General features: G+C 41.4%; 5 protein-coding genes across 13 annotated transcripts; 3 read left to right on the top strand and 2 right to left on the bottom strand.

Moving 5' to 3' along the window:
* Positions 1–95: 95 nt before the first annotated feature.
* Positions 96–3,924, top strand: LOC117740872 (kynurenine--oxoglutarate transaminase 1-like). Its single transcript, XM_034547512.1, has 12 exons — positions 96–148; positions 687–834; positions 954–1,103; positions 1,235–1,333; positions 1,423–1,539; positions 1,625–1,745; positions 1,826–1,902; positions 1,990–2,079; positions 2,905–3,091; positions 3,451–3,530; positions 3,637–3,723; positions 3,813–3,924. Exons 1-12 carry the CDS (start codon positions 96–98, stop codon positions 3,870–3,872), a joined length of 1,269 nt encoding a protein of 422 aa, XP_034403403.1. The 3' UTR covers positions 3,873–3,924.
* A 634-nt stretch (positions 3,925–4,558) lies between these two features.
* Positions 4,559–8,290, top strand: spout1 (SPOUT domain containing methyltransferase 1). Its single transcript, XM_034546785.1, has 12 exons — positions 4,559–4,653; positions 4,738–4,777; positions 5,346–5,459; positions 5,548–5,707; positions 5,789–5,878; positions 5,958–6,007; positions 6,404–6,534; positions 6,628–6,700; positions 6,806–6,904; positions 7,025–7,127; positions 7,683–7,830; positions 7,973–8,290. Exons 1-12 carry the CDS (start codon positions 4,606–4,608, stop codon positions 8,057–8,059), a joined length of 1,143 nt encoding a protein of 380 aa, XP_034402676.1. The 5' UTR covers positions 4,559–4,605; the 3' UTR covers positions 8,060–8,290.
* A 1,319-nt stretch (positions 8,291–9,609) lies between these two features.
* st6galnac6 (ST6 (alpha-N-acetyl-neuraminyl-2,3-beta-galactosyl-1,3)-N-acetylgalactosaminide alpha-2,6-sialyltransferase 6) lies at positions 9,610–13,725 on the bottom strand. 8 transcript variants are annotated; one of them, XM_034547441.1, is made up of 6 exons: positions 13,551–13,725; positions 12,985–13,109; positions 12,015–12,209; positions 10,165–10,577; positions 9,962–10,069; positions 9,610–9,851 (listed from the first exon to the last, which is right to left on the bottom strand). In XM_034547441.1, the coding sequence occupies exons 2-6, from the start codon at positions 13,105–13,107 to the stop codon at positions 9,659–9,661; spliced, it is 1,032 nt and encodes a 343-aa protein (XP_034403332.1). In that variant the 5' UTR covers positions 13,108–13,109; positions 13,551–13,725; the 3' UTR covers positions 9,610–9,658. The 8 variants fall into 8 exon arrangements, with proteins under 8 accessions (XP_034403332.1, XP_034403327.1, XP_034403329.1 ...); XM_034547436.1 differs by having other exon boundaries at positions 12,970–13,131; positions 13,551–13,704; XM_034547438.1 differs by having other exon boundaries at positions 12,985–13,131; positions 13,551–13,704.
* Positions 13,726–14,882: 1,157 nt separating this feature from the next.
* st6galnac4 (ST6 (alpha-N-acetyl-neuraminyl-2,3-beta-galactosyl-1,3)-N-acetylgalactosaminide alpha-2,6-sialyltransferase 4) lies at positions 14,883–18,401 on the bottom strand. Of its 2 annotated transcripts, none has more exons than XM_034546643.1 (5): positions 17,971–18,401; positions 17,726–17,872; positions 16,724–17,133; positions 16,028–16,135; positions 14,883–15,949 (listed from the first exon to the last, which is right to left on the bottom strand). In XM_034546643.1, the coding sequence occupies exons 1-5, from the start codon at positions 17,992–17,994 to the stop codon at positions 15,763–15,765; spliced, it is 876 nt and encodes a 291-aa protein (XP_034402534.1). In that variant the 5' UTR covers positions 17,995–18,401; the 3' UTR covers positions 14,883–15,762. The 2 variants fall into 2 exon arrangements, with proteins under 2 accessions (XP_034402534.1, XP_034402535.1); XM_034546644.1 differs by having other exon boundaries at positions 17,726–17,846.
* Positions 18,402–18,534: 133 nt separating this feature from the next.
* miga2 (mitoguardin 2) lies at positions 18,535–27,663 on the top strand. The gene is given in 17 exon segments (XM_034546642.1): positions 18,535–19,018; positions 19,817–20,069; positions 20,224–20,335; positions 20,338–20,433; positions 20,541–20,656; positions 20,765–20,885; positions 21,490–21,617; positions 21,834–21,951; positions 22,164–22,270; positions 22,427–22,539; positions 22,848–22,920; positions 23,605–23,691; positions 23,826–23,924; positions 24,334–24,468; positions 24,585–24,638; positions 24,726–24,842; positions 25,148–27,663. Coding segments are annotated over 16 exon segments (1,773 nt in total). The 5' UTR covers positions 18,535–19,018; positions 19,817–19,973; the 3' UTR covers positions 25,349–27,663.
* Positions 27,664–27,930: the final 267 nt, after the last annotated feature.

Below are 27,930 nucleotides of genomic sequence, written 5' to 3'. Positions count from 1 at the left end.
TCAGCAGATGAGGACAGCAGCAGCACCGGAGAGCATTCGTATAATTGCGGCTTTTGGCAAACTTCAACTGCGCTTTGATTTTCTTTCAGATGATCATGTCAGGGCGGCTTCACGCACGCGGTACGGAGCGCGTGCACAAGAATGTGTGGTAGGTGTTAATGACACAGGTGGACCTTTGACCCCTGAGAGTTTTATAGACACCAGCAAAGTCCAATCAGCCCGTCAGCAACCTGCTCCCTGGAGAACAAACTGTTCCAATCGTCCAGAAAGAACACAAAGAGGAATACTCGGTGTTGCTGTGTTGGTTAAAACGTTAGGATATTGGTACCCCAAGTTGAGATTATGTGTAATTGATATTTGGGCATGTTTCATGTTTATAAGAGACACAAAACAACAGAAAATAGAGGCTGAAAGAATATCAACTCAGTGTCTTGCTCCCACGTGCGAGAGCTGGTGGGGCCCAGTTGTTTCATGGTCAGCCCACATTTACAGTATATATTTATATATTTATCATGTTTATTAGTCATTATTTAGATTTGATGAAATGACAGGACGCGTTACCGCTGACGTCGGTTCTTGTTAAACCGTTGTTGTTTATGTTTTTTACTTTTCTCACACTGTTCATCTTCACAGATGTGTGTGACGATGTCATTTTTAGTGCTTGACGGGCAGTTTTATACCAACAGGCTTGAATTCGCACGACTGGCAGCCGACTACAAAGCAGTGAATCTGGGACAGGGGTTTCCTGACTTCTCCCCTCCCGAATTTGTCCAAGATGCTTTTTGTAAAGCCGTGAGTGGAGGACACCAAATGCACCAGTACACCCGACCTTTTGTAAGTGGGAATACACACCTGGGAAAAAACGTGTATCTTTCCGTGAATGTCAGAGGAGCACTACGTAAAGGTAATTCCTGTATCCGGTGTTTCTTTTAAAGTTTGCTTTCTTTCCTCAGGGCCATCCTCCTCTTGTACACATTCTGGCTAAATTCTTCGGGAGGATAGTGGGACGTGAGATCGATCCTTTAGAAGACGTGCTGGTCACAGTCGGAGCTTATCAGGCTCTCTTCTGTGCATTTCAAGCTCTGATTGAGGAAGGGGATGAGGTATGACAATCAACTATATAACATGTTTAGTGGTAGAAGAGGGATAAAACACTTTTCACATTCATAACATATATATTTGAACTAATTTAGCACAAGTTATATGATTATAACTAGATGATCTTGTCTTTCAGGTCATAATTGTTGAACCGTTCTTTGACTGCTACCAGCCGATGGTGAAGAAGGCCGGAGGAAAGCCAGTTTATGTACCTCTGAGGCCGGTGAGTGGTGACGCATCTTTTGGCAGCCTTTGTCATTTGTTATCAGGTTACAGGTTAATCAGGGGTTTGTTTTTTTTCTTAATAATTTCAAGAAAGTCGAGGGGAGCGCCGTCCCGTCCAGTGGAGACTGGGTTCTTTCTCCTGAGGAGCTGGCCAGTAAATTCACTCCACGCACAAAAGCCGTCGTCATCAACACTCCCAACAACCCACTGGGCAAAGTGAGACCTTTTACCAGAGTGTCTCTTTGTGAAGCTGAATTCAACGTGAACGTAGGCGCCTCTCACACATTTATGTCCATTCCAGGTTTACAAGACAGAGGAGCTCCAGGTGATCGCCGATCTGTGCATCAAACACGACGTGCTGTGCATCAGCGACGAGGTGTACGAGTGGCTGACGTATGATGGGAACAAGCATGTGAAGATAGGTGAGATCAAGCCCGAGTTCAACAGAACGCACCCCGAGGTGTGGAGCTGCGTATCATTCATGATGTTAACGTGTCGACAGCCGGCCTTCCTGGCATGTGGGAGCGGACCGTCACCATCGGCAGCGCAGGAAAGACCTTCAGTGCTACCGGCTGGAAGGTAATGCGGTAAGTCACATTATGTGGTTCCCTGCAACTTGTTAATGATGCCGCGTGGGGTGTTTTTGTTGTTGTTGTTTTCTTTCAGGTTGGCTGGGCGATTGGCTCTGAGCAAATCATCCAACGTCTGAAAGCAATGCACCAGATGTCTGTTTTTGATTGTGCAACCGCCGCTCAGGTAAACGCAATTCCTGGATCATTACAAATAATATGACTTTCTTATTCATGAGATTCTTCAGTATTCAGTCTCGATTCTCGAAACCAAATTATCTCCCCGCTGTTTTTGTATCATAAATGGAAGAGACGTCAGGCTGCGCAACCAGCTGAGCTCCCAGTAGACCACAAAACACTTCAAAACACTTAATAACACTCAATCACTTCATTCAATCCAACCTGTGCCATATTAATACCAATACACTGTGGAAATAGCCATATTTATTCTGCCTGTGTGTACATATTATTGTATATTGTATATATTATTCAGCTACCGTAGACTGTTTTATTTACTGTCGTTATATTTGATCCTACTTTGGCTTGTGTGCACTTTACAACTTTGCTGCTGCAATTCTGTAAATGTCCCCATTGTGGGACTAATAAAGGATTATCTTATCTTATCTTATCTTAAAGTCTGTTCAGCTCTTCTTCTAAGAAATAAATAAGTGTCCTTAAAGTTAGCAAATTACCCATTAAATTACCTCAAATCAAGTTTGGCAATGGTGTGCTGATATGTCTTGTTACTTATTGGCCAACACACACACCTATATATATCAAATAAGCTCATATCAGCCAATGTGATATTGATTTATCCGTCTATTTCAATCCGTGTTTGAATATTATATACAACATGCATGGAAACATGATATTGTTGCATGTTGAAGGAAGCAATACAGATTACTGTGTATTAATTGTCTAGAAATGGGCACAGATTTTTTTAAAATTATAATATATAGCCTATATATATAATTGTCATATCTGTTTCTGCATATAATAATTTCCTCCACAGGAGGCAGTAGCTCGTGGATTTGAGAGAGAGTACGAGCTGTTCGGGACTCCAGAGAGCTACTTCCAGCAGCTGCCTGCCATGTTGCACCAGAAGAGAGAGAAACTGGCCTCCTGCCTGGGGGGCGCGGGGCTGCAGCCCGTCATGCCGGAGGGAGGCTACTTTATGATCGCAGACACCTCGTCTGTCAGTGAGTGTCATTAGTACGGATCTGTGGCCAAAATATAGAATTTTTCTAAAGGTTAATTCATAGACCGGAAGATTTTTTTTTTAAAAAACACTTCTGAATTGATTGCATTTGTCATTGTTTTCATTCAGAAGTCCAGTTTGTGTGACTAATGCTGCCTGCTCGATACATTTTAAACTAATATAACGTGACAGGCAACAGTACAATAAAAACTATGTACAAATAATTGTATACATTTACACATCAGAGACTTTTGCACCACGCATAACTGGTCGGGATATGGTGGCTAAATAAATCGAAACCCTTCATGTGTATTGTATGTCGAGTGTGACTATTATAACTTTAACTTTCTTTGTGGACAGCGGTGGACTTCAGTGACTTCATGAGCACTGATGATGAACCCCATGACTTCAGATTTGTTAAATGGCTAATTAAAGAAAAGGTATACAATTAAAGTATAATTTAATATAATTTTTAATCTAAAGCAATAACATAAATTGTGTCTACTGATATATTTAGATGTATTTCTGAACTTGTTATTTCTGCAGGGTTTAGCAACAATTCCTGTCTCTGCATTCTACAGCCCAGAGCACAGAAAGGACTTTGACAAATATATCAGATTCTGCTTCATCAAGGTCAACACAATCTTAATTTGATTCAAGTATTCTCCTATTTTCATGTCATTACTTCAGTCACTCAAATTCACTTTTTTTTTGTCTAAAAGGAGGACTCCACTCTGGATGCAGCTGATGACATCTTGAGAACATTTAGTCAAAGACAATAAAGCACACAGTCATGTATCAAATGTCCATCTGTGCCATAACTATTGTTTTTCAGGTGAAAAAATATACAACATATTATTTTCAATACTCTATTTCTCAGTAACTGCAGAGACAGTTGTCTTGTGTCCAAGTATCCAAAAGGTTTAATAAAGCTTTCATTAAATCCACACCTTCAGTATTATTACCTTTCTCTGTCCGAGAGCCTTATTGGCACAGTGTTTTTATTGCATAAAGGAATGTGAACCGAGCAGACTTCTGGTATTAGAGCAGAAGCCCTAAAAAGTCATTTTTTATTAAACAACCTTATGAACATTTAAAGAGACAAGAAATGCCTTATTCCTTGGGGGTAAAAACTATTTTCAGCAATAAATAAATCCCACTAACCTCTGAAAGTGAAAATCATTATTCAAGGTTCACTTTTTATTATTATTAATAATTCTGATGTATTCTGATGTATTATTATTATTAATTATTGTTATTATTATTATTATTATTATTATCACCTTCTCATGGAAATTGAAATGTAATTTAGCTGACACTTATATTCTGGGGTCCTAATCGAAGTAAAGAAGGAGAAACTAGTTAAAGGCTAATATATACCTTATGACGTCCCAGTTGTTAGTTACAAAACCCCAGCAGTTCAACAAATAAAACCGTCGTCAGACTTTTATTTTGAAACGCGAATTGCGACCCGGAAGTAAATAAACCTCACGTGTTTGGTGTGTGTGTGTGAAAATGCCAACCGATGTTGCAGAGAAAAGACCGAAAACGATGCCCTCTCAGGTACTGTAACACTGTTGTCTTACATCCAAAATGACGGTGAACTTTTCTTCTCGTCACCCGTAACGTGTTTGTTGACGTCAACAGGCCGAGGAGAGGGTGGACTGGAAGAAAAGGAAGACAGAAAGTGAGTAACCCGCTAACGTTAGCTACATTTAGAAGACGGCTACATCCGTTAGCACGCTATTTTATTCAGTTTTAACAAGCTAATGTGTTATAACGCGTCTTTTTTCAAGACTATATCTGTAGCGTTACACTTCAGTTATATAATAACATTTTATATGACGCGTTAGCACTTATTTAGACACATACTTAATGTGTGTTTGAATTTATGATAATGTTTACTTCTTAGGGAAGTAGCTAGCTAGTTATCACTGCGTTATCGGAGACTCAAGTGTCAAAGTTGGACTTAATTTGCTAGTGGAGGAGCGTTAAATAGTCAACTTTTATTAGTGTAGGTTTTCCTTAAATGCTCCATAAAGAGATTTAGCTACAATCTGTTGATTCATGATGCCCTCTATTCTGAGACCACTAGTCTCCAACCTGGGTGTCTTGCGTAGGTCTTTCCTCATTAAAAGCCTCCCAAGCCAAAAAGGATCACAACCAGTGCCGTAGACCATCAACTTGGATACTTACTTTCCTTCTCCCTGCCTCTAATTTGCTCCCCAATGTCATTGCTTCTTCCTCGATAACAGTAAAAGAGGCTAAGAAGCAAACGAAAGAAGCCAAGCTCATCAAACAGCTGGAGAAGCAGAAACGACGAGAGTCCGCAGAGAAAGCGAAACACGAGCCGAGCCCGAACAAAAAAGGTAAGCGTGTTATCACTTGATGCATTGTCACAATATGGGTGACTCGAGTGCAGCAGAGTGTTGAACTGTTCACGTTTGTTTCTCTCAGGTCGGGCGTACACTGTGAGCGTGGCTCTGCCAGGCTCCGTCCTGGATAACGCTCAGTCCACTGAGCTTCGTACGTACCTGGCCGGACAGATCGCCCGAGCCTGTGTCGTGTTCTGTGTCGACGAGATCGTCGTGTTCGATGAATATGGGGAAGACGTCACGTAAGTTAACGATTTTAAAGAAAAAAACGCACCTTAAACAGCTAGAAAGCTAATAGAAAAGATGTGTTCCTCGCCCCACAGGAGCGTTGAAGGAGAGTTCAAAGGTGTTGGGAAGAAAGGACACGCTTGTATTCAGCTTGCCAGAATACTTCAGTACCTGGAATGTCCCCAGTAAGTAGGATTGTATTATAATCACATCGCCGGTGTCGGCACATTGTACGAGATTGTGATTGCAGCGTTTCTTCTCCAGGTATCTGCGCAAGTGGTTTTTCCCAAAACATCAAGACTTGCAGTATGCAGGTAAAGATCCAAACTTCCTCTTCATGCAGTCATTTACAGCGGGGGTGGGGGGTTCAAAGCCAATAATTGAAATTGCTTGTTATGTTCACTTAGAAATGACATTTTATCTATCTATATTATTTTCCAGAATTTTATATATAGATATATTTTCATTATCTCCCAGCAGCTGCAATGTATTCAAACACACCGTAACACATGCAACGGTTTCCTCTTACGCACGAGTCATAAAAGACCAGACTAACATGCATCTTAATTTAATCTTCAAACCACAAAATGTATGAGCCAGTTTTGTTTGCATTGTTTTGTCCATCAACGCACTCTGTTTTTAAAAGAGCTATGTGTAGATCAGATACAGTTACCACAGAGGTTATTGATCTCTTTTTTTTCTTCTACCAGGCTTGCTCAACCCTTTAGACAGTCCTCACCACATGAGGATGGACGATGAATCAGAATACCGGGAAGGAATCGTCCTCGACAGGCCGAACAAACCAGGAAAAGGCTCATTGGTCAACTGTGGGATGAGAAAGGTGAACATGTTTTGAGACTTCCATCATCAAAAAGATTTTGGATTTACAATATTGTTCCATCGTGGTCTTAACTTGATCTATCTTCTCCCAAAGGATGTTCGGATTGATAAACAGCTGCAGTCTGGACTTCGAGTCACGGTGAAGCTTAATAATACACAAAAGCAAGGTAACGTACCTTTTTTTTTCACATCTGGTTTCTTTATGAAAAGTCCTCCTTTGCGCTCAAGATTCTGCACGTCAGTTCAGTGTGCGTCTATCTGTTCATCCTCAGAGAGCAAACTGTGTAAAGGCGTCGTGGTGCCTCCTCATCTGCCCCGGACCGAAGGAGATATTTACTGGGGTTACAGTGTCCGTCTGGCCTCTTGTCTCAGTAGGTTTCGCTCGTGATGCACTCAAACACGTGATTTTTTTCTTCCACCACAACCCACTAAAGATTGTGTGAGCATCCAGTTTGAGGCTCGTCCTCATTGCTGTCTGTTTGTTAATGCAGGTGCAGTTTTCACTGAGAGTCCACATGCAGAAGGATACGACCTGACTGTTGGCACATCAGAGAAAGGCAGCAGCATGGACCAGACAACGCTGTCACCATTCAAGTATGTTCAGAGCCCATCAGATTGGGAGAGGTCGTCTCTGGGACATTTTTAATTAGCCACCAAAGCTAATCTCGGTCTGCCTGTCGGTCGACTTTGGGCAGGACCGAAAGAGCTCATCATCAGATGGATTTTCATGATATTTTGTAATACATTTGTGGTCCCGAGAGGCGGGCTGACTTTAGCCATCCCCCCCTTACTTTTCCTCTAGCGCCCCCATGAGGTTGACAACTGTTGGAACAATTGCCATGAAATTGGTCACACATTCACGTTCACCTCGGGATGAATTGCAATGACTTTTCCTCTCGTGTCGTCGGGTCAAATTAAATGTGTCCAGTATTTTGGTTTTCCAATGAAATGCTTGCTAAACTAATGACATTCCCATCAACTTCAGATGTACCAAAGATGCTCTCTAACAAAAGATAACGCATCACAAGCCCGGTCAATGATCATGTGCACTTCATGTCTCCTAAGTGGGCGTGCTCACCAATAAAGGCCTTCGTCTTGTTACACCAGTAATTATTTGATCATTATAACTCGAGTTATCCCACTTTTTAGGCATCTTTTGGTCGTCTTTGGAGGTCTTCAGGGACTGGAGGCCAGTGTGGATACGGACCAGAACCTGGAAGTGACTGACCCCAGTGTGTTATTTGACCTCTACCTCAACACATGCCCTAACCAGGGCAGCAGGACCATCCGTACAGAGGTGAGGGTCCTATCTCACGACGCATTTGATGACTGTTGGTGACTTTGTGTGACGAGTTACATTTACTAAATGTCTTACGTCCTGCCAGCAGTTTTGATTTAGCTTGCCTGTCTCTCCCCTCCCCCCCATTTTTTTTTAACAGGAGGCCATCTTGGTTTCCATGGCAGGGCTTCGACAGAAGATCACAGCTGCCTTTACAGATGTTTCCAATGGTTCATTAAAGAATTAGTGATCAAAGAAAGTAAACAAAGACATTTTATCATCTCGTACTCACCATGAAGTTGTTCATTTTCCAATTAGACCCTTTTGTAGCATTGCTAACTGTTAAAACAGCTTTTATTACAAACATCCCAATCACTGCATAAGTCTCTTTGTGTTGTTATATTGTCTTTGTTCTCTGAGTCTGTATTTGTACATTTAACAAATTGTATATATTTCAATACAAAAACTACCCACAGGCTCGCACTGACTCGTATTTGTATTTTTCAAAGCATGTTTTTCAATAAACGGTGAAAAACGGCGTCGAGATCGGCACAACTTGGACAAACAAATGGCACTGAATATTTTCATCAATAATCACAAATTTTCCTTTTTGAAGTTGTCATATATATATATATATATATATATATATATATATATATATATATATATATATATATATATAAATAAATAAATAAAGCACTTTAATCTAGGTTAAGTAGCAACACAATAAAAGTGGTTTCACAGAAGTTAACACAAGAATTGTCGATAGCGGCCTCTGCTGGCGATGAATATTCTGACAACACGTTCACAGATAAATAACCCTTCTGTACTTCCAAGTTCCAGTTTTGAAATTACAATTTCACTTTTAATTGAATCGTGCAGTCCTAAGAGCAACATACTGATACGTAAACCACGACCGTGATGCATTCTGGGGACTTTTTTTTTCTTTAACTGAAGCTGCATGCACTGGAATGCCACGGGAGGTACAAAAAACAAAAATAAAGTTCAAATCAACTTCTAGTCAAAGAAATTGAGGTTGTAATCTGTATAATGTGGCAATCCGTATTTCTAGAATAAATGTGGTGCCACATAATTTCAGCAATCTGAATGTGTCTAATTATTTCAGACGAGAATAACTGATGCACAAACTGTCGTTTGTCCCTGTTGAATCAACAAGGCATCTGTAGCACCAAGTATAGAAAGATGGCAGTTGTGTTTACTCGTGAAATCAGATTTTTCCTAATCTTTTTGCCAGTTTGAAGACTTTTAGTTGGTTTTAAATCAAAAATGTGTATAGAAATGTGTGTATTATTAAAGCTAAGACAACAAAAGTATGATTTTGGCATCTGTTCTGGATCTGTTATTGTTCCCAGCTGTATTACTCACGCACAGATTGAATTAGTGGTCTGCTGAATCAGACTACAATTACTGTAGAGAATAATCTATTCTCTAGCTAATATAGTGTGTTGTAAGCCACTTAATCATATCTAATGAGAGTGTCTGCTAATATAATTCCCCCTTCACGTGGGGAAACGTAACGCATTTTCAATACATATTAACAAAAATTCTATAAACATGTAAAAATTCTTCTTTTAAATGTGTTTTTCACTATTTACGAAAACCATGTGGAATAATATACAGAGTGTCGTAAATTCACTGAGATGCTGCAGTCAACCGGTCCAATAATAGTTTTGGCCCCAAAAAAAAACAACCTTTTCTTCATCCTTGTGGCTATTCCTAAAAAAATAAATAAAAAAAATAGCAGTTCTTCATCTCGTGGCTTTTTTTTCCGAAGAGCCTCCGTCAGCGCTCGCAGATCTTCTCCGTGGGGTTTTCCACTAAAAGTCTAAAACCATTTGGGATGAGTGAAGGTGATGTTGTACTGCTTTGCCCAGCGTGAAAACACTTGTTTCTCTGTGATGAAGCGATGGTGGTTCCCTCTCCGGCTGCCCTCGTTCTGCAAGTACGTCAAACATTCATCGGGACCTCTGGGCTTGTAGTAGTGGTAGGGCATCTTCTTGGATCCAGGTTTGGATTTCCTAGAAGAAGAAAAAAGTTTTTAAAAAAAGGGGGGGGGGGCTTTAATATTCAAATTCACAACCGGTTTCCTCTGTGATTTGTCCATAACGAGTGCCATCACCACACTCACCCACAGTGATACGGTGGAACCATCCCATATACTTTGATGTTATCGCATATCTCGATGGCGATCACCATGGTGAACCAGCCCGTGCTCAACCACGAGTGAGATTTTTGTCTGCGCAGAGGGGAAAAACAACAAAGCACATTGGAAGCGCCTCTTAAGACGTGTAGACGGCGAGGCGATTCCCCTCGCCGTCTACAAACACTCACCGATCTCGTCCCGTCTCCCTGTGAAACAGGCTGTCGAATCTGCGCATCTTGCTGGCCGTGATGCTGAAGCAAGACATGTTGCTGTAGGTCACGCTGACCCTCTGGATCAACCTGTACAGCGTCCCTTTGGCCTCCTTCCCGATCTTGCTCGGGGGTCCCCAGAAGATGATCACGGGGTTGCTGTCCGGCCTCTGGAGGAACTCCGTGGGCCTCCGGATCACCCTGAACACGCTGGAGTGGGCCACGACCCGCAGAGAGGTCTGGTTCCCCACGTCGCTCTCGTAACCCAACGTCGGCGCGTCGTTCATCCGAATCACGCACTCCGTGCGGTCGATCTCTTCTCCCGCTCGACTGCCCAGGACGTGGCTGGAGCTCGTCACCAGCGCACACTTTTGACAGTGTAGGTTCATACTCTGAAATGAATAAATAAAAACGAATAAATGTATGGGTCGTAAACACAGTCCGTCACGTGGGTTGCTGAGGAGTTCACCCTCTTCCGAGTGTGTATTTGTCTTCTAAAAGCAAAATGTTGATGGTGATCTATTGACGTGGCTGATTTTGTAAGATGACCCAGTTAACGGAGCCGGCTGAAACCAGTTAAGACTGGGAATAGTCAATGTGTGAAGGTTTATCATTACTGTCATTGCTGGTCTGTTGTTCCAGCACTTTGGACCAGACTTCTACGTCTCCTGCTGGATGAATTACAGACATTCATGATCCCCAGAGGATGAATCATTGTGACTTCACCCACACATTGCTTCCTATCCCCAGTGTGTGTTTAATCACATGTCTCAACTATTGGACGCCATGTCATTTTGTACCGATATTCAAGGTCCCCTGAGGATAAGTCTTTACTTATCTATTGAAATATCCCCACATGACCTGGACGGACGGATTTTCTTCTAGCGTCACCACGAGGTTGACAAATGAGTTATTATTTTTAGTGACATGTCTTTTCAACTGGTGGCTGGATTGCTTACGTAATTTGGTACACGCAGATTCATGCTCCCCCAGGGTGAACTGTAACCACTTGTGTTTACGACCACATGCTCCCAATAGTAAAGCGTTCTCCTCCGTTTCCGCCGTGCACTCGTTTGAGTACTAATAAGCAAATGTTTGCGTGACAAACAAAAGATAGTGAGCGTGGTTATCCGCGCGTCGCATTTTAGCTCAGAGCGACAACAGAACAAGCGAGCGTGGCTGTAAACAGACGCTATCGCTTTTAAACTGTTTAGTTAACAGAGCTCGCAAACAAAACCAGTCGCTCACGGCATCGAGTTCCAGCCTCGCAAATAACGGGCGTGTTCAGTCGGCTGCTCTCAGCTGTGGTTTTTTTTTAATTTTTATTTACACGCATTAATTCGTTCGACTCATTTAACCTTTATATGACGGATATGACCCACTGTGGAAACAGGTGGATGACACACTGATGAACAGAGGAGGAATGTGCTAACCTCATGAGAACGCTTCGCCTACATTTTTCACACAGTTTGCTTTGGAGTGACTCATCTCTTAAAGATCTTAATTTTGAAGAATGCTGATGATATTGTACTTAAGCTGCCTGCTGTTGTGATCCATGCGTTTGGTTTCCTATGGTTTTAACTCCTGTACTGAAGTTATCAAACACATTTAGTCAGAGCAACAGTAATGTTTCCCTGGGCACCCTTCACTGATGTGTATAGGAGCATAAAATAAATAGCGTATATAATAATTGCACGTAAAACCGGTCCTTGAGTGACGGAAACACATCCCCTCACTCGCAATGACACTGTAATCTAAATATGTGGATTTCCACATCATAAAAAAAAAAAAAAAAAAAACACATTTCCGCGCCCCAGCTGTTCACTCACCTTGTTCCCGTGGAACGGCACGTAGCCGTCTTTCCCCGACCACTTCTTCAGATCCGTGTCCTTGATGGCGTAGTTCGCCGCCACGTGGAAGGGAGTGTACACGGCATCGTTGATGTTGTTAGAGCCGTAGAGGATGAGGAGTGTCATTAGGACGAAGATGGCTGCGAAGATCACCAGCCTGTGGCTCTGTTGTCCCTGCCAAGTAAAAAACAACCAAGTGAACCGAGCACAAGAATTACAATTCAGTTCATTTAACAGGGAATTATTGTACTTTTTACTTCATAACCTCGTCTAGTAGCAGTAGCTACTTTACATATTTACATTTAAAATACAAAACCCATGAATTGCTCAGAAAATATGATGCATTTTGTATATTTAACTACCCCAACAATAGATACTTTATATAGTATATATATATGTGTGTATATGTTAGCTTTTCGTGGAGAAATGTCAACCACATCTTCTTCAGCTTCTTCCTTTCAGCATTTCCTCGTCTTAAATTATCCGACCATGCATTAGCTATCTCCACTTAGCCGCCCTTCTTGCTGATGCAACGGCGCTAACCACCATCGCGTTGCCCTTCTTTACCTTAAATTATAGCACTAATTTTGTGGTTTGGACTGTTCATATTTGGACAAGTCAAATTTCTCTCGCTACTCTACTGACAAACCAACCAATTGAGAAGCTGATCAGCAGATCAATCTATAATGAAAATAATCATCGCATCATTGTTGCAAACTCCACCTCAACAGTAAAATGCAGTTTACACATTAAGCCACGCGTACTAATATCACAATATAATAGTACCAGATCGTTTTCCTGACGATAAATAACATTTCCATTGCAGGACTGGTGATTTCACAGTGTGATATTAGTACTTTTACTTCGCCACGGTTCTGAATACTTCCTCCACCACTCGTAATAATAATAATAATAATAATAATAATGGTAATACTACTGATGGTAATACTGGTGATGACGGGCAGGAAGTCTGGGCCACACCCTCCTGCTGTTTGGTCTGTCCTTGCCTTGCTGATCTTGAGGCCCATGCTGTCTGTGTATCAACACGCTGGCTGAGGCTGTCTGTCATCATTTCTGGCCGGAAGAGACACATAAGCTGGCGATTGGAATCATTTAATGCAAATGTTATTTTTTATTAAAATACTGTATATTCTAATACATTATTTTTACGCATCAGTATTTTTACGCATCTGTATCACACATAAAATAATAATGTGTACAGCTAATTGCTTACCGAAATAATGCTAATTGCAGCGTCGTAGCCGAGGTAACGGTAGTTATATTTTAACTTGTATTTTACCATAAGCTACACACATGCAAGGCAATTAAACGTTATTACTTTCACTATTAAAAAAAATACACACGCAGCCATTTTTCGTCCGTTGTTGACGTACATCTATTTATTTATTTTAGCAACAACAACAACAAAAAACAAGAAATTATATAATATAATTATATTACAAACAGGACATGTCCAAGCGTCATAATTGACAGCAGTGTACATCCAATGTTTACCTTTTCATGGTCTTTTGCGCCTCCGTGTCTGTGGTCGCTCTGATCTCCCTCTCGTACCCCTTCTTCCTGCGCCACTCGCTGACGTCATCGTCACGTTTCCCACTGCAGCACGCTGATGTGCGTGTGTGGGCGTGTGTGTGTGTGTGTGTGTGCGTGTGTGTGTGTTGTGTGTGTGTTTGGGGGGTATATGCATTTCAAAAGTTCGCTTCAAAATGTTATTATAACGCAAAGAAAAAAAAAAAATATTTGCGAGATATCCAAGAGGAGAATCATGAAAAAAAGACAATTTAGTTGCATTTACATAAATTACATAAAAAACTAAATTAATTTCACATTAATTTGAGGTATTTGATAAACTATTAATAGCTGTTTTAATTGTTGTTAAGGTTGAGATCTCAAATATTTTCAGGTACAAAAAACTATTATAATATTCTATAAATAGGTTCATCTCAATTGTTAAATTCAAATTAAGTTTCTGGGTTTATTTGTATATGAATAATTCAAATATGAACAACATAGCATTACACGCACCTCTCAATTTTCAGTTGAGGTGCCTAATCAGGTGTTTACTCTAAATTTAAATCTATTTAATTGGTAAATGGGTGGATTATAATTTATCAATTGGTTTTAATGGTCTTCCTACCTGGATTCAGGGAGATTTAAGTGTGAAAATCTTCATTTGTACCGTAAAAAATGGCCTCAATTGTTTGGTCACGGTGCACATTTGGGGGCTGACTCCAAATTGCAGGTTATTTGTATATGAAGGGGTTAAAAAAACCTTGAAATCTACAACATAACATTACAGCTCCCCTGAAAAATGACTTTGAAAGAAAAATGAAGCGCAGTCCCTATTGGAGTGTGTGAAAACAGTTTGTACACGCCCACACTATAAGTCTAATCACTAACTGTGTGGGTGGACCGAGGGTCCTTAAAGCGCTCACACACACACACACACACACACACACACACACACACACACACATGCATGACTGTCAGCAGATTTATTCATGTTGACTCACATCTGCAGTAACCATACATACATTCAAGTTTGTACAGTTCACAACATAAATCTACCAAAAGAAGTCTTTTAATTCAAAACAACTCCGGTCTGAAATGTAAATTACCGTGAAACACTTTTGACACAGTAGTTTTTGCTCAATAGTGCAAATAATATCACAGTCTTTGGAATCCGTCACAAAATGAGCATTATGCAACTGAAAAAGGCAGCGGGGGGGGGGGGGGGGGGGGGGGGGGGGGGGGGGGGGGGGGGGGGGGGGGGGGGGGGGGGGGGGGGGGGGGGGGGGGGGGGGGGGGGGGGGGGGGGGGGGGGGGGGGGGGGGGGGGGGGTGGGGGGGCTCCCATCACGCTCATTGGTTTTAATACTGGTTTGTTGGCCACCGATAAAGCCATGGGCTGTATACCAGAGCATTATGGTCTGTCGACCTCAGTTATGTTTAATACTGTCTTCTCTGTGGTTGGTATATCTATGCCATCTCACTTCCTTGTGTCCTCAAAAATGCACAAAGAAAAATTTGATTATTTGCTGGTTTTCTTAGTCTTCCAAGAGTGTTCATTTAATAACTTTTTGGACAAATGGTTGAACAAAAAAAGTGATTTAAATACATCAAATCTAATTCTGGACGCTGCAGTGGCCTTTTTTAAAACATTTTTAATAATACTTTCTGACAATTTGTAGAACAAATGATGGACTGAGTAATTGAGAATTTAAATGTCAGTTGGTAATTGTTAGTTGCAGCCTTCAACACAGGTTGCATATTGTAGCTGCAGGCCCTCAAGTTGTTATTAATTATATGTTTTATTGTGCAAAAAAAGACAAGGCACAGCACGGGTAAAAAGAAAAGTAAATTGTAAGCTTTGGTATAAACTGGTTTTAGTTTATGTGACTAGAAAAAAGTGTCTAGAAAAGCGCTATATAAATTCAAAGTATTATTATTATTACATATGGCTATACATAACGCCAAGTGTCCAGTAATACTGACAGTGGTAGTTTACCACCTGTGACCATCTGGTACATTTAAAGCATTATTTTATATTTATAGGTGCGGATTATTTTATCCACTATGCACAGCGTCAAATAACATTTAATTCATGTATAAAAACGGTCAAAAAACTTCAGCAAAGAAGACTAAAAGACAGGGGGGAAAAAAAGTAATACCACATTCAGCATCTTCTGGGTGTAACGCATCCTTCTTTAGAGGCTCCAAGAGGGGTGTTTAAACTCCACGTTGTGGCGTGTTGCCCATTTGGCATAGATGGCCTTCTCGGTGATGAAGCGATGGCCCCCGCGCTGCGTGTGCTCGTGGAACCTGTACATCCGGCACTCGTCGATTCGGTTCCTCTCGTAGTAGTGGTAAGGAACGACACTGTGATTGGCTCGACTGTCACGGGGTGAGAAAGGTTATTTACCATAATTAATAAGAAGATGGAGCTCGAGTTTCAAATGTGTCATGTCTCACCTGCAGTAGTTGTCGTCGATCATTCCATAAACACGGATGCTGTCACACATGTCGATAGCCAGAATCATGGTGAAGAATCCAGTGCTGAGGAACGCCCCCGTCTTTATTCTGAGTGAGAGCGGACATTTGTTCTTAAAAAGGCTTCTTTTTTTCCTTTTTTTTACTCTTAACATGATAAGAATAAAAGGATTTGAACAGATTAATTGGCAACTATTTTAATAATTGTTTGTCGTGCAAAAGATTAATTAAAAAAACATAGTCCCAAGCTGCACAAGTGGGAAGACTTTCTGCTTTTTCTTTTTATTACTTTTGTTATTTTTTAAAATCATTTTACACTATTTTTAGATTTTTACAAACCAAACAATGTATTGGTTGCATTCCTCAACAAAATAGTTTTAAAAATAAAATGTTTAACAACTCAACCAACTACAACAGTTACATTCTGCTTTTATATTAATTAATGATAATAATAATAATAATAATAATAATAATAATAATAATAATAACAAAAACAGTCATAAGGGACATTTCTCTTCATTGTGCACTTCTGATAATTTAGGTATATTGAAGTATACTTTTAGATAAGTAAAATGTTTAATACGGGACTTTTACTTGTTTTGAATAGAATACATGGAAAACAAATAAACAGGGCATCACTTTCATGTGTTGGCCTGGGACGCTAAACTCATACTCTACCTGTTTTTTCCAGTTTCATTCTGAAACACACCATCGCAGTACAGAATCTTCTCTGTGGTCACGGCGTAGATTCTGACTTTTGGGTACTTCCCTGCTATTTTCAGGAGAGTATTGAAGATGTGTCCTTTCCCGTCTTGCCTCATGTTCCTCTCAGGACCCCAGAACACATATGTGGTGTCTGCGGATCGCTGGAAATAGTAGCGCTCATTTTTTACCAACAAGGGAACACTGGTGTGAGAGACGACCCGAACGCTGGTGCGGTTTCCGACGTCTTTCTCATACCCCTGCGTGGGCGCATTGTTCATCCGGATCACGCATCTGACATTGTCTATCTCTTCTCCAACGCCAGCTCCGAGCATCTGGCCTGAGCTGGACACCAAGGCACACTGGCTGCAGTGCATGTAAAGGAACTGTTGAGAAAGAGGGCAGAACAAGAAATGTGTTTCAGGTTTCACACATACAGGGAATTATAACTCAGTAGTTAGAATTACATATGTATTGATGTGCATATGTGTTGTCTGACTGTGAAGCATGACGTGTTACTTGTTGTCATTATTGTCGGAAATAATCTCAAAACACTGTAATTTACTTTCAGCAAAAAGACAAAAAACAAAAGATCATCCATGGAAATCCTCCTGACTAGAACTGTAACAATTATACATTAATTGAAAGGAAATGTATCATTTATATATCTCTCTATATATATATAACTATATATATATATATATATATATATATATAACTAATTAACTAATAACTCATTAACTGGAAATAATCCAGACAGTTTTCAATTGGGATAGCCTGTTGGGAATGTTATTAATTATGATCATTTAATAAATTGAGGATTCATCGATGATGGAAATAATCAAGGTTTTTGCACAGCAAGATATGAAACAAAAAAAAACTTATATTTAAAACATGAAGGATCCGAAATTGACTTTCATGCACGCCATTAACTAATGGCCTGTGACCCAAACCTCTCCCTCCCCCTCTCTCTCTCACCTGGTCCATCCTGCCGGGGGTGATCCTCATGTAGCCCCTCAGCCCGTTGCTTTGCAGAGCCGGCGACACGCCGTCCCGTGTGATCACGTGTCCAAACCAAAACAACAGAGGGAGGCTCAGGCTGAGCAGACAGAGCCAGAGGAACATCTGTATTGATGGGGGCGTATAATGTGTATCCGGTAACGTACTTTTCCATCAATCTATTATTAATACACGATATACATTAGTTACATTAGTTAAATTACCTGATATTTCATATCAAGACCCATGGGGAAGCCCTGCTCCAGGAAGCCCGGCGACGCTCATTTTTCCAGCCGCTTGACGTGAGGCAGAAGCGGCGAGACTGAGACAAGCCCAGCCGTGGAGGAGTCATGCTCCTCGGGATTCATATTCACAGATATGAACGGCTGCTCTCGATGAGTGCTCTCAAATCCAGGATCCTTTTCTCTTCGGCTCAACTTCGCAGGCAGTTCTAGTCGATCGACGGTATCTTTTAATTAGCTATTATCTGAAACCCGCCCAGTTATGTACTGTTATCTCAACCGTTGCGTTGACACTGTACTTACAGGCTCTTTCTAAAAAAACATACAATGTTCTTTATCCAGACCATGACTTCCGATCAACCTTTTTCAAAACAAACGTTTCATCTAAACGATCTCAACACATAGCACACATACTCAGTCAGTACAAAGAACATATAATACACATTCGTGCAAACACGGTGCAGTACGTAGAATGTGACCAGAGAACGAAGCGAAATGAATATATATCAACGCACCTAAACATATATGAGATGTTAGTACTTTTACTCTGAAAGGCACATGCCCAAACCGGAAACAGTCTCTTTGTGTTACCGTTGTTCAGCAGCACTTTCACCAGGGAAACTTTACAATGCCGCCTTCAGGTGCCACTCGGAAATGTAAGATACTTTACGAAGGCTGAGTTCGAGCGTCTTTACTTGCTTATAAAAACATGACCATTACAAAGACAGTAGTATTATTAACTAAATACTGGCCACCATGTAATTGTATGTGCCACGGGAACCTCGACAGTTTTTGTTTACAGTCTGTTTTTTAAAGGGTGAGTAACGACCTTATTTATTTCCACTTTTAACGTCCATCCGATTGGTCAAGAAAATAAAGCAAACCTCAGTACACCTCGTTCTACTGGCTGAGCAGGCGCGTCAGTAACCCAACGTTTCTAAAGCACCGCCCCCGAGCGAAAAGCTAGTGTGCGGCTCTTTCACTGGCTGTGACACAGTAATGCCCTTCCCTGGCGCCCTGGATGCCCACGGTATGTACCTGTGTGACGGATTATGTTATTAGTTGTACCGCTGGTTAGCCTCTGAGGTGTGAGTTTAAAGCCCCACAGCCGGTGTCTGGTTGGTCGGATGATGCTGTGCTGTCAAGTGACAGATGAGGCTGAGCTAGGCTAGCTAAGTGTGCCAGCTAACATTAGCATGCTCGCCTGTGGGTGCTCGCTCTTGCCCGCTTGCTCGTGCTGAGCATGGCCATTCATTGACAACATATACAACAACAAAAAAGAGCTCAGACTTGTTGTGCGTTTGACGTAAACAAAAACAATAACGGGCTAACTGCCTGGCTTGCTATTCACCTACAGTAAAGTCTCTTTCAGCTAGCAGTCTCTCCATTATCAAAAAAATCTTGCCTGCGTGACTGGAATTATTGTTTACACCGATTATTGTTTACCAAAATAGAGAAAAAAGTCACATGGAATCCGCACCTGCTCTTTGTCACGTACTGTGCGTGTGCGCGTGCGTGTAAGAGCAGGCTGGTGAACTGCCTGCATACCAGAAAGTGTAGACAGGTAGGTTAAGTAGCTGGCAGAATGTCAAGTTACTCTGCTGCTTAACAGTTTATGTGAGCCTAATCCATGGACCTTTGCAAGTTGATTTTGTGTGTGTGTCTCGAGAATTTGTTTTTGTCCTGGAGCCAACAGCACTGTTGCAGTGGTACAATAACTGTGTGATGGCATGTCTTTTATTTTTACAAGGCCTGTGCAACATAGTGTTCCTTTTGCAGGCTGCTACACTCTGATCATTTACCAAAACTCACGTCTTATTTATTATAGGGTAATACATCTACAATCAAGACATTGGACACGCGTGGAGTGGAAGCTCGGGAGTGGATGACGATAGACGGTTCATCAGCAAGCTCTGAGCTGGCTGATCTCAGAGCAGAGAGGACACCTTGTACAGGGCGAACGTGAAGGCGTTTACAGTTCTGAGATGGCATTCAAACAAGCAAACGCGATGTCCATCGCCCAGGCGTTGGCCATGACTGTAGCAGAGATACCAGTGTTTCTGTATTCCACATTTGGGCAGGTAAACCGCTTTGAAGACAGTTAACGTTTTGCATCTCTAAACACAAGTGCCATTCACTATCCTTGTCCAGTAAAAAAAAAAAGTAAAGATGTATAAGTTAATGTTTAGTAGATCTCTTTATGTATATCTCTCTATTTGCCTCTCCTTCTTTCAGTCCATATTTTCTCAGCTGAAGCTTTCCCCGAACTTGAAGAAGGTGCTGTTTGCCACAGCGCTGGGCAGTGTCGCCCTGGCTCTCACCGCTCATCAGATGAAAAGGCGGGGGAGAAAAGGAAGCAGGTAACACAAGGGAAGGAGGGCCAGAAGACGGTGGGAATACCTGAGGCGCTGATGAAGACGGGAAGACCCTCGTCATTTAAGAGAGGTGTGCAGGACTTCACGCTTGGAGGAAAACCTCCAGTGATACTTTTCCTCTGTGTCCATCTTTTGAGAAATATGCATAGAAAAAGAAACGTTTCTTCCTCTCCGTAGGCCCGTTTACTGGCCGACCGATGATGAGTCCCAGCACTCGGAGCAATGACACCATGAGCGGAATTTCATCCCTTGCACCCAGTAAACACTCAAGTTCCTCACACAGCCTGGCATCTGTTAGTTTTACAATTTACAACTAATTCAGTATCACTGTGGCTGCCATTTTTTTTTTTATTACACATTCCTTAATGTGTCATTGTGTGTGTTTTGTGTTTGTGGCATAGATACGGGTCCCAAACTCTCCAAATCAGGCAGCCAATCCATCCAACCCCTGGGAAGCGGAGCCCGTGGTGGAAGAGTCAGGGGCAGTTGAGGATGCAAATGCTGAGAATCTCTATATATTGGGTATGTATTAACTGTTTTCCTGATTTTAGAGAAAGGTAAAGCACATTTTTTTGTGTTGCCTTAAATATAGTGTGAGGAACAGAGCGATATGTTCTACTTTACCAGTCTTTGTTTAGTAATAGTCAGTAATAATCTTGGTGACTACTTTAAACAAACAAATGCTGTATTGGCAAACTGAGACTGCCTTGTATCTTGAGTATCATGTATAAGTAAAACTTATTGCGTGTGTTTTTACCATGTGTGGTCGCCATGATTATAATATACATAATTTCCCACATCGTGTGACGTCAGCATTCATTTTTGGCTGTTTGTGATTTGGAGAAAATCAAGGCTATTATCCGGTGATGTTGGATTCTTGGACCCAGGGTGCTGCTCTTTTGGATTAGGATTATCCTGCATGGAGTATTTGAATTCTACTCTCTGTTCCCCATTTTAGAAGTGTAGAGACTCAGGCCACTTAATACTGCACTTAACAATGTATCTGATAGAGTAGGAAATCCCCCCCCACTGCTGAAACCAGTAAGAAATACCACCATACCAAGTTTTGACTTTCCAGTTCCCGACAGTTTGGTTGCGTGACGTCTTATCGCTCTTTTCCTGCCAGGGATGGAGCTCTTTGAGGAAGCTCTACGAAAGTGGGAACAGGCCCTGAATATTCGCCATCCCGCCCACTCGACCTCCAGCAACAGCAGCCTCGCTCTGCAGGGGGCAACGTGTGAGGACTTTCCAATGGTAACCATCAAACAATAATTACCAATACAGACGGCACGGTATTCGTGTACATGGTTGGATTACTTTCCACTTGAGTACAGTGCAGTGCAGTAGAGATGTTGCCTGGTTGTTGGTGACACAGCACCAATGCAGTACAATTGAAAGAAATTAACTTGCATGTTTTATTATATACTAATACTTACTGCTTTCCCCCCCCCCCCCCCTGCTTCCTTACAGGTTGAAAGTCGTAATAATGTGTTTGCTGAGAAGTTGGAGACTCTACTGCACAGGGCGTACCACCTACAAGAGGACTTTGGCAGCAGTATCCCAACAGACAGCGTGCTGGCAGATTTTGGTAAGATTAATGTCGAGCTTATGTCTGACCTGAAAAGACGAGAGGACTGAACATCAATCGAGGAGAACAAAATGACAGTACAGACTCAAGCTTGAGGTGTAACCAGCTGCCAAAATAAACAGTAGTGGGTTCACACGTTTGTTATTTTCTGTTAAGTGCATTTGTTTTGGTTCTTGCCCTGTCAGTCAGAGTTTGTGGTGTTCCTTTGGCAGAGAGTGAAGGAACTCTTATCTTGCCTCAAGTGGAGAGCTACCACAGGCTGCAGGATGATGATGCGACGACGGTTACCTCCGACGAGACCTTTTTCTCGGCTGCAGAGGTTAGTTCCTTTTCTCGGCTCTCTGAAAACAACATGTACATTAGTCTCTACATTCCAAGGGCTCCCTAGTATTTGTATCAAATAGACATACGAGTACCCTTCTAGCTGCTGTTCTACATAAAACAACGTGTGTGTGTGTGTGTCTTTTCTGTGCAGCTGTTCGATACAATGTCTCTAGAAGACGTCTACCAGCCACTTAAACCTGCAGCTCTCTATGAAGAAGCCTTGACTCTGGTCCGGGAGGGCAGAGTGTCCTATAGGTCTCTGAGGTAACTGTGAAGTGTACCATCTGTACCTAAACCTTAAAAGTTGTCCTAATCAATATGTTTTTGGCCAACAGTTTATTAGATGATTATAGTAATGAACCCAGGATCTCCGGTTAACCTCAGCTCTACGGAGCATTTAGTGTGTTTCAGATTACTGTCTTGTTTTTGGTTCACCCTCACTGCCATCATCGGCATCAATACCAGACGTTTCCAACAAATGCGTCTGCTGGATCTGTAAACAGAAGACAATAGCATGTCAATGTTTGATACTTCTCTCTCTCTCTCTCTCTCTCTGTCTCTCTTTTTACCAGGACTGAATTACTTGAATGTTTCGGTGACCAAGACTTCCTTGCCAAGCTTCAATGTGTGAGACAAGCATTCCAGGTCGGTTCCAGCTCCTTAGACTTCCTCCATGATGCGTACTAGATCACTCTCTTTGTTTGGATGATCGCAATTATTGATATCCCCCCCCCTCCCCCCCCCAATTGTCTGAAACCTGCTCATTCTAACCCAATGTTGAATTGAGGCGCGTCACGCGGCAACATGTGCCGAGCGTACGCTTGGAGTCACCGGCTTCAGTGGAACGTGGCTTGCAGCCCGTCGCTGTGTAAACACGGCATTCGCAGTCTTTTGTAGTTGTTGTTCTAAGTGTCTCCTCTTTTCTCTCTTTTTGCTGGAATCCTCGTCTCTGGTATCGTACAGCGTATGTAATGACACCCGAGTAGAAACCTTGAGGCACACGCCGACACGCCTGATTTTGTAGTATGCCGTCCATGTGCCGGTGCGGGCTTAGCACCCTTTCAGGCATGTTGAGTCAGGTTTCTTTGTTTTAAGAGACATCCGGACAAAAGCTACACGGTCAAATATATCAACGGCAGCTGCATTCAGGAGAGCCGGTTTCATTTAGATTTGTAGCTTTGTTCTTCAGTCTCGGGCAAACATCTGCTCCCTGCTCCACCCGAGGAAGATGGTTCACTTTCAGGGTTAACTGTTAAATGTGGTTTTGAACCAAATCGTTATGCAAATTACTGTCAGAAATAGACTGTTTTAAAGAGCTTTATTTTTCAGGTCCTGTTGATAGATGAAACTCATCGCACATTCTTCATGGAGACGGGGAAGCAGATGATTGCAGGGTTAATGGTGAAGGCAAATAAGGTAAACTCTGTTCCTTCGGTCCCTCACTTATTAACTCATCCTATTTGGATAAGCAATACAAGCTTATGCTTCTGTGGACATGTTTCCACAGATGAAACTTATTACGTTATGTTTTGTTGTTGCTTTTAATGCAGAGTCCCAAAGCCTTCCTGGAGAGCTATGAGGACATGCTGCTTTACACCAAGAGAGAAGAAACGTGGACCGTCACAAAGATGGAGCTCGAGGGTCGAGGGGTGAGTGATGCCGTCATTTATCTTGTGTGAAATGTCAGGTCACTCTGTACTACTGTACAAATACTATGCGTCAGATAGCACAGGAAAATAAAGTTACCCTCCAGAAGTCAACGGTACAACGTTGTGTGCATCCTCAAGGTATTATGAATGTGCTCAATGCATTTTTCTTTCTCATAAAACATTTAAACATTATTAAATAAGGAGAAGCGATGCAACAGATGGACACATTTAGGGCTTCTAACTACTGCTTATTTGCAGCCTTCGTCCCTTTTTATATATTCAGAGACATCCCCAAAAAAAAACACGTATATATATATATATATAATGTGTATGTATGAGGGAGAAAACATAATCCCTTTGGTATGCAATACAATGAACTTTGGGGGTTCTCGTGTCATGGGCTCTGCAGGTGGTGTATATGAACTTTTTCGACATCGTATTGGACTTCATCCTAATGGACTCATTTGAAGACCTGGAGAACCCTCCCTCCTCTGTGGTCGCCGTGTTGAGGAACCGCTGGCTCTCTGACAGCTTTAAAGAGACGGTGAATTCATACACACACACACACACACACACAGCAGTTCCTTTATTATTCCACCGATGATGATGTTTATTAGAGACAAATGACTCTAATAAACAGGGTTGTTTTTGTTCTGTTAGGCTCTGGCAACTGCTTGCTGGTCTGTCCTTAAAGCGAAAAGGCGTCTTCTTATGGTGAGTTTGAGCTCATTTAAAGTTAAAGAGAACTATTTCTTGCAGCCTTGTGTCTTTTTGATTTTGATCTCTTGCTTCTCTCCGTAGGTTCCTGACGGGTTTATCTCCCACTTCTATGCCATATCGGAACACGTGAGCCCAGTTTTAGCGTTTGGGTTTTTGGGACCCAGGCAGCACCTCAGTGAAGTGTGCACCATTTTCAAGGTGAGAGCTAAAATGCTGTGATTTCAACACAATTTCGGAAAGCCAATTACTGTTACTGGTGCCACGCATACTGTACACATGAAGTTCAGTTTACTTGTAATGAGGACGACTACACAGCCTCAAATGGTTGCATGATGTCTTCTGTGGCTCTGGTATGGAGGAGCTTTCCAAAATCTGAGAAAACAACCAGGAATATGTCATCAGGGTTGTCAAACTAGAGGTGCTGCTTTTGATTTTGACTATTTTTTTTCTTGTGTTTTTTTAAATATACAAAATGTCATTCATTTCTCTCCTTTCGCTTGCAGCAACAAATCCTGCAGTACCTGAAGGATATGTTCGATCATGACAAGGTCCGCTTCACCTCGGCTCAGTGCTTGGCCGAGGACATCCTGAACCTTTCCCACCGCCGGAGTGAGATTTTACTCGGGTACCTGGGAATCAGCGGCCTCCTGGAGCTCAATGGGGCCCCGCCGAGAGACACAGAGGGCACTTCAGAGCCCAACTGAGACTCCTCGGGTCCGACTTTTGGGGACTTGTGTCCGCCTGGTTTGGTGACATGGATACTTTCCTTCAACACACCTGAATAGAGCGCTCCCAACACGGGGAAGACCAGGCCGTCTACACTATCATTTCACACGGAGCGAGTCTCTCTGAACGAGAGGTTGCATTGTAACCTTCCATTCATCGGACTTGTGGAACATCATAGTCGTCATAATCATGTAAAAAAAAAAAAAAGTGCGTTTGTAGGTTTATACTAAAGGGGCAAGGATATTAGAGGGAAAAAGCATAATAATTCCTGGCAGGCTTGGCCAGCTGAAGACTTGAAGGACTTTAAAAGAGTTTGTCTCCTCCTTTAATCTGAAGAAGTGTTTATTTAATCCTTTTTGGTTTAATTGCGCAAGCTTAGATGTCACATATCCAAGAGACTGTTTTTAAAAATGCAAAAAGATACCGTGTAAAATTAGTAAAGTGTGTTACAATGTTGCTCATATTGAAGTTTGATTATCCCAAAGTGTTGCGTCGACCCCACGGCTGTCTTCTCTTCCAGCTAGGATGAAACAGTTTTGTAAAGATTGACGTGCCTCCGATTTTCTCTGGCAATAGATGAAAATTAATATTAATTTTTAGGTGCCACAGAGAAAGAAACGACCCAATAACCCAAATGTTACTTAAAGCGGTAACACCTGTGCTTTTCCTGTCAAAATATCTTCTGTGAATACCTTTTTTTCGGGGGGTGGAAACGGTTCTAAATGTTCAGAAACACACGTGGATATTTTCCATAAACACATTTTCAAATTGACCCAACCTCTCAATCAAACGGTGCCATCTACTAGTTTTTGCGGGCATTGCACAGTCCGACTGTACCCGACATAAGTGCACTGATGAACACGTGACTGCGCCTCGTTTTCCTGTTGTTGTTCCAACGTATTGGAGCTCAGAGATGCCAAGAAGAAAACTGAGTTTATTTCTGCTGAGCCCAACATTGATGACTGGTTTTGTTTGTTTGTTTGTTGAAGAAACGGTCAAATACTGGACTATCTGAATGAAATTTGATGAAAAGATTATTTATTTGAACTGTGTGTGTGTGTGTGTGTGTGTGAGAGAGAGAGAGAGAGAAAAGAGAATACATTTCTGTCAAATAATTTTTTTTGGGGGGGGGGTCTTTATAGTTTTATCATACACATTAATTATAATCATACGTTTTTGTGGTCTTTATAATCCAAATCCTGCTCTTGTTGCAACACGTCTCTCTGAAGTTCAGATGTTCACGGTCACAGAAACGGCGTTGTGTTCAGAGTCGGCATTATGGGATGTATCTCTGTTTCGGTCCAGCATTTGCATCAAACTGAATCGAGCTTCTACTGGACAAAAAAAAAAAAAAAAAGACGCTTTTTGTTTTGCAAATGTGCAGCTTTGGGTTTTGAAGCATTTTGCACTTTATTATAAAAAGCAGAAAGAAACAGGAATGTCCCACAACCCTTTTTTATATAATCAGTTTGAGAGTTTATCTGTACAAATATAGACGTATGTAATGCATCATAGAACTGACATACTATTGATAACATTAGGCTTAAATGATGTACAGTATATGGAAACTATCTTTCCTAGGAGCAAAAAAATATATATATTTTACAGAAGTTCTTTATTCTGGTTACTTTCCAAAAGTTTCATGTTTTCGTCTCCCATGTTTGAAAATGTTCAAATTCTCACATTTTTTTACTTTTTTTTTTTTTTTGACTGCTTGTCCTGTCCAATCCATTCTCCCTAAGTTGTGGTCCCGTCAATGTAGACGACCAAGTATATTTGCAACAGTGTCAATCATGCAAGTGGATGCAATTATGGAAAACTGCTAATGCGTAAGTCTTGCGTTGTGCTTTTTCCTCGGGCCTGAGCGAGAATGATCAGAGAGGATGCATGTTAGTCGAGCTTCTCTGAAATGCATCAATCGGTGTGTCTTTGCAACTCTTAATCGTTGTTCGGTTTGAAAAATCTAGGAAGAAAAAAAATAAAGTTAGGAAGACGTTAACTCATAACGACTTGAATGTCAGAATTTAAGAATGAACTCTCATGAATATATATATATATATTCTATAGATCGTAGAGTTTTTTTTGAGGATTTCACATGGCCAAAATCAAGAAAATGACTTTTTGTTTCACTGCTGTACATTACAAGTGTCCTCTTCATGCCTTTTTTTTGGTCTTTTCTATTGTTTAAATTAAAATGCCAGCACAAACTGTAAATTAATTTTGATTCTCCATGTTAAATGTGTTTTGGTTTTGTTATTAAACCATACGTTTATTATGCCTTTTCCCAAACGGATGACGGCTCATAGTGTTTTATGTCTCGCCAGGAATCGGACTTTCCTAAAACTCAAGATTATGTACAATAGAGAGGTTTATTTTTAAAGAGTGACTAACTCTTAATTAAATAGATCAGAAAGTATGATTTAAGTGAGAGAAATGATTCGTCTTTTGACGGCTAAATTGTTCCAGCAATGGGAGATTGTCCACTATGTGGCAGAAACGCTGCAGCGTATGATACAGAATTGACTCCCACAATGATCCCTGTACTAATTAAAATTAAAAT

The sequence above is a fragment of the Cyclopterus lumpus genome, chromosome 12 (genome assembly GCF_009769545.1).
Source record: "Cyclopterus lumpus isolate fCycLum1 chromosome 12, fCycLum1.pri, whole genome shotgun sequence".
Taxonomy (NCBI): domain Eukaryota; kingdom Metazoa; phylum Chordata; class Actinopteri; order Perciformes; family Cyclopteridae; genus Cyclopterus; species Cyclopterus lumpus.
The sequence above is the reverse complement of the archived record's forward strand: the minus strand, read 5'-3'. Positions and strand labels throughout refer to the sequence as shown.

Excerpts from the sequence above, each read along its gene's own strand:
- LOC117740872 (XM_034547512.1), top strand. The coding sequence starts at position 96 with ATGTCAGGGCGGCTTCACGCACGCGGTACGGAGCGCGTGCACAAGAAT. Across the intron at positions 3,092-3,450 it reads CGCAGACACCTCGTCTGTCA|CGGTGGACTTCAGTGACTTC; the intron begins GTGAGTGTCATT and ends CTTTGTGGACAG. Across the intron at positions 3,724-3,812 it reads TCAGATTCTGCTTCATCAAG|GAGGACTCCACTCTGGATGC; the intron begins GTCAACACAATC and ends TTTGTCTAAAAG.
- spout1 (XM_034546785.1), top strand. The coding sequence starts at position 4,606 with ATGCCAACCGATGTTGCAGAGAAAAGACCGAAAACGATGCCCTCTCAG. Across the intron at positions 5,460-5,547 it reads GCCGAGCCCGAACAAAAAAG|GTCGGGCGTACACTGTGAGC; the intron begins GTAAGCGTGTTA and ends TGTTTCTCTCAG. Across the intron at positions 6,701-6,805 it reads TAATAATACACAAAAGCAAG|AGAGCAAACTGTGTAAAGGC; the intron begins GTAACGTACCTT and ends GTTCATCCTCAG.
- st6galnac6 (XM_034547436.1), bottom strand. The coding sequence starts at position 13,128 with ATGTGTCTCTTCCGGCCAGAAATGATGACAGACAGCCTCAGCCAGCGT. Across the intron at positions 10,070-10,164 it reads AGGGAGACGGGACGAGATCG|ACAAAAATCTCACTCGTGGT; the intron begins GTGAGTGTTTGT and ends CCCTCTGCGCAG. Across the intron at positions 9,852-9,961 it reads GTTCCACCGTATCACTGTGG|GAAATCCAAACCTGGATCCA; the intron begins GTGAGTGTGGTG and ends TTCTTCTTCTAG.
- st6galnac4 (XM_034546643.1), bottom strand. The coding sequence starts at position 17,994 with ATGGGTCTTGATATGAAATATCAG. Across the intron at positions 17,873-17,970 it reads GTCTTGATATGAAATATCAG|ATGTTCCTCTGGCTCTGTCT; the intron begins GTAATTTAACTA and ends CCATCAATACAG. Across the intron at positions 15,950-16,027 it reads ATCGACGACAACTACTGCAG|TCGAGCCAATCACAGTGTCG; the intron begins GTGAGACATGAC and ends ACCCCGTGACAG.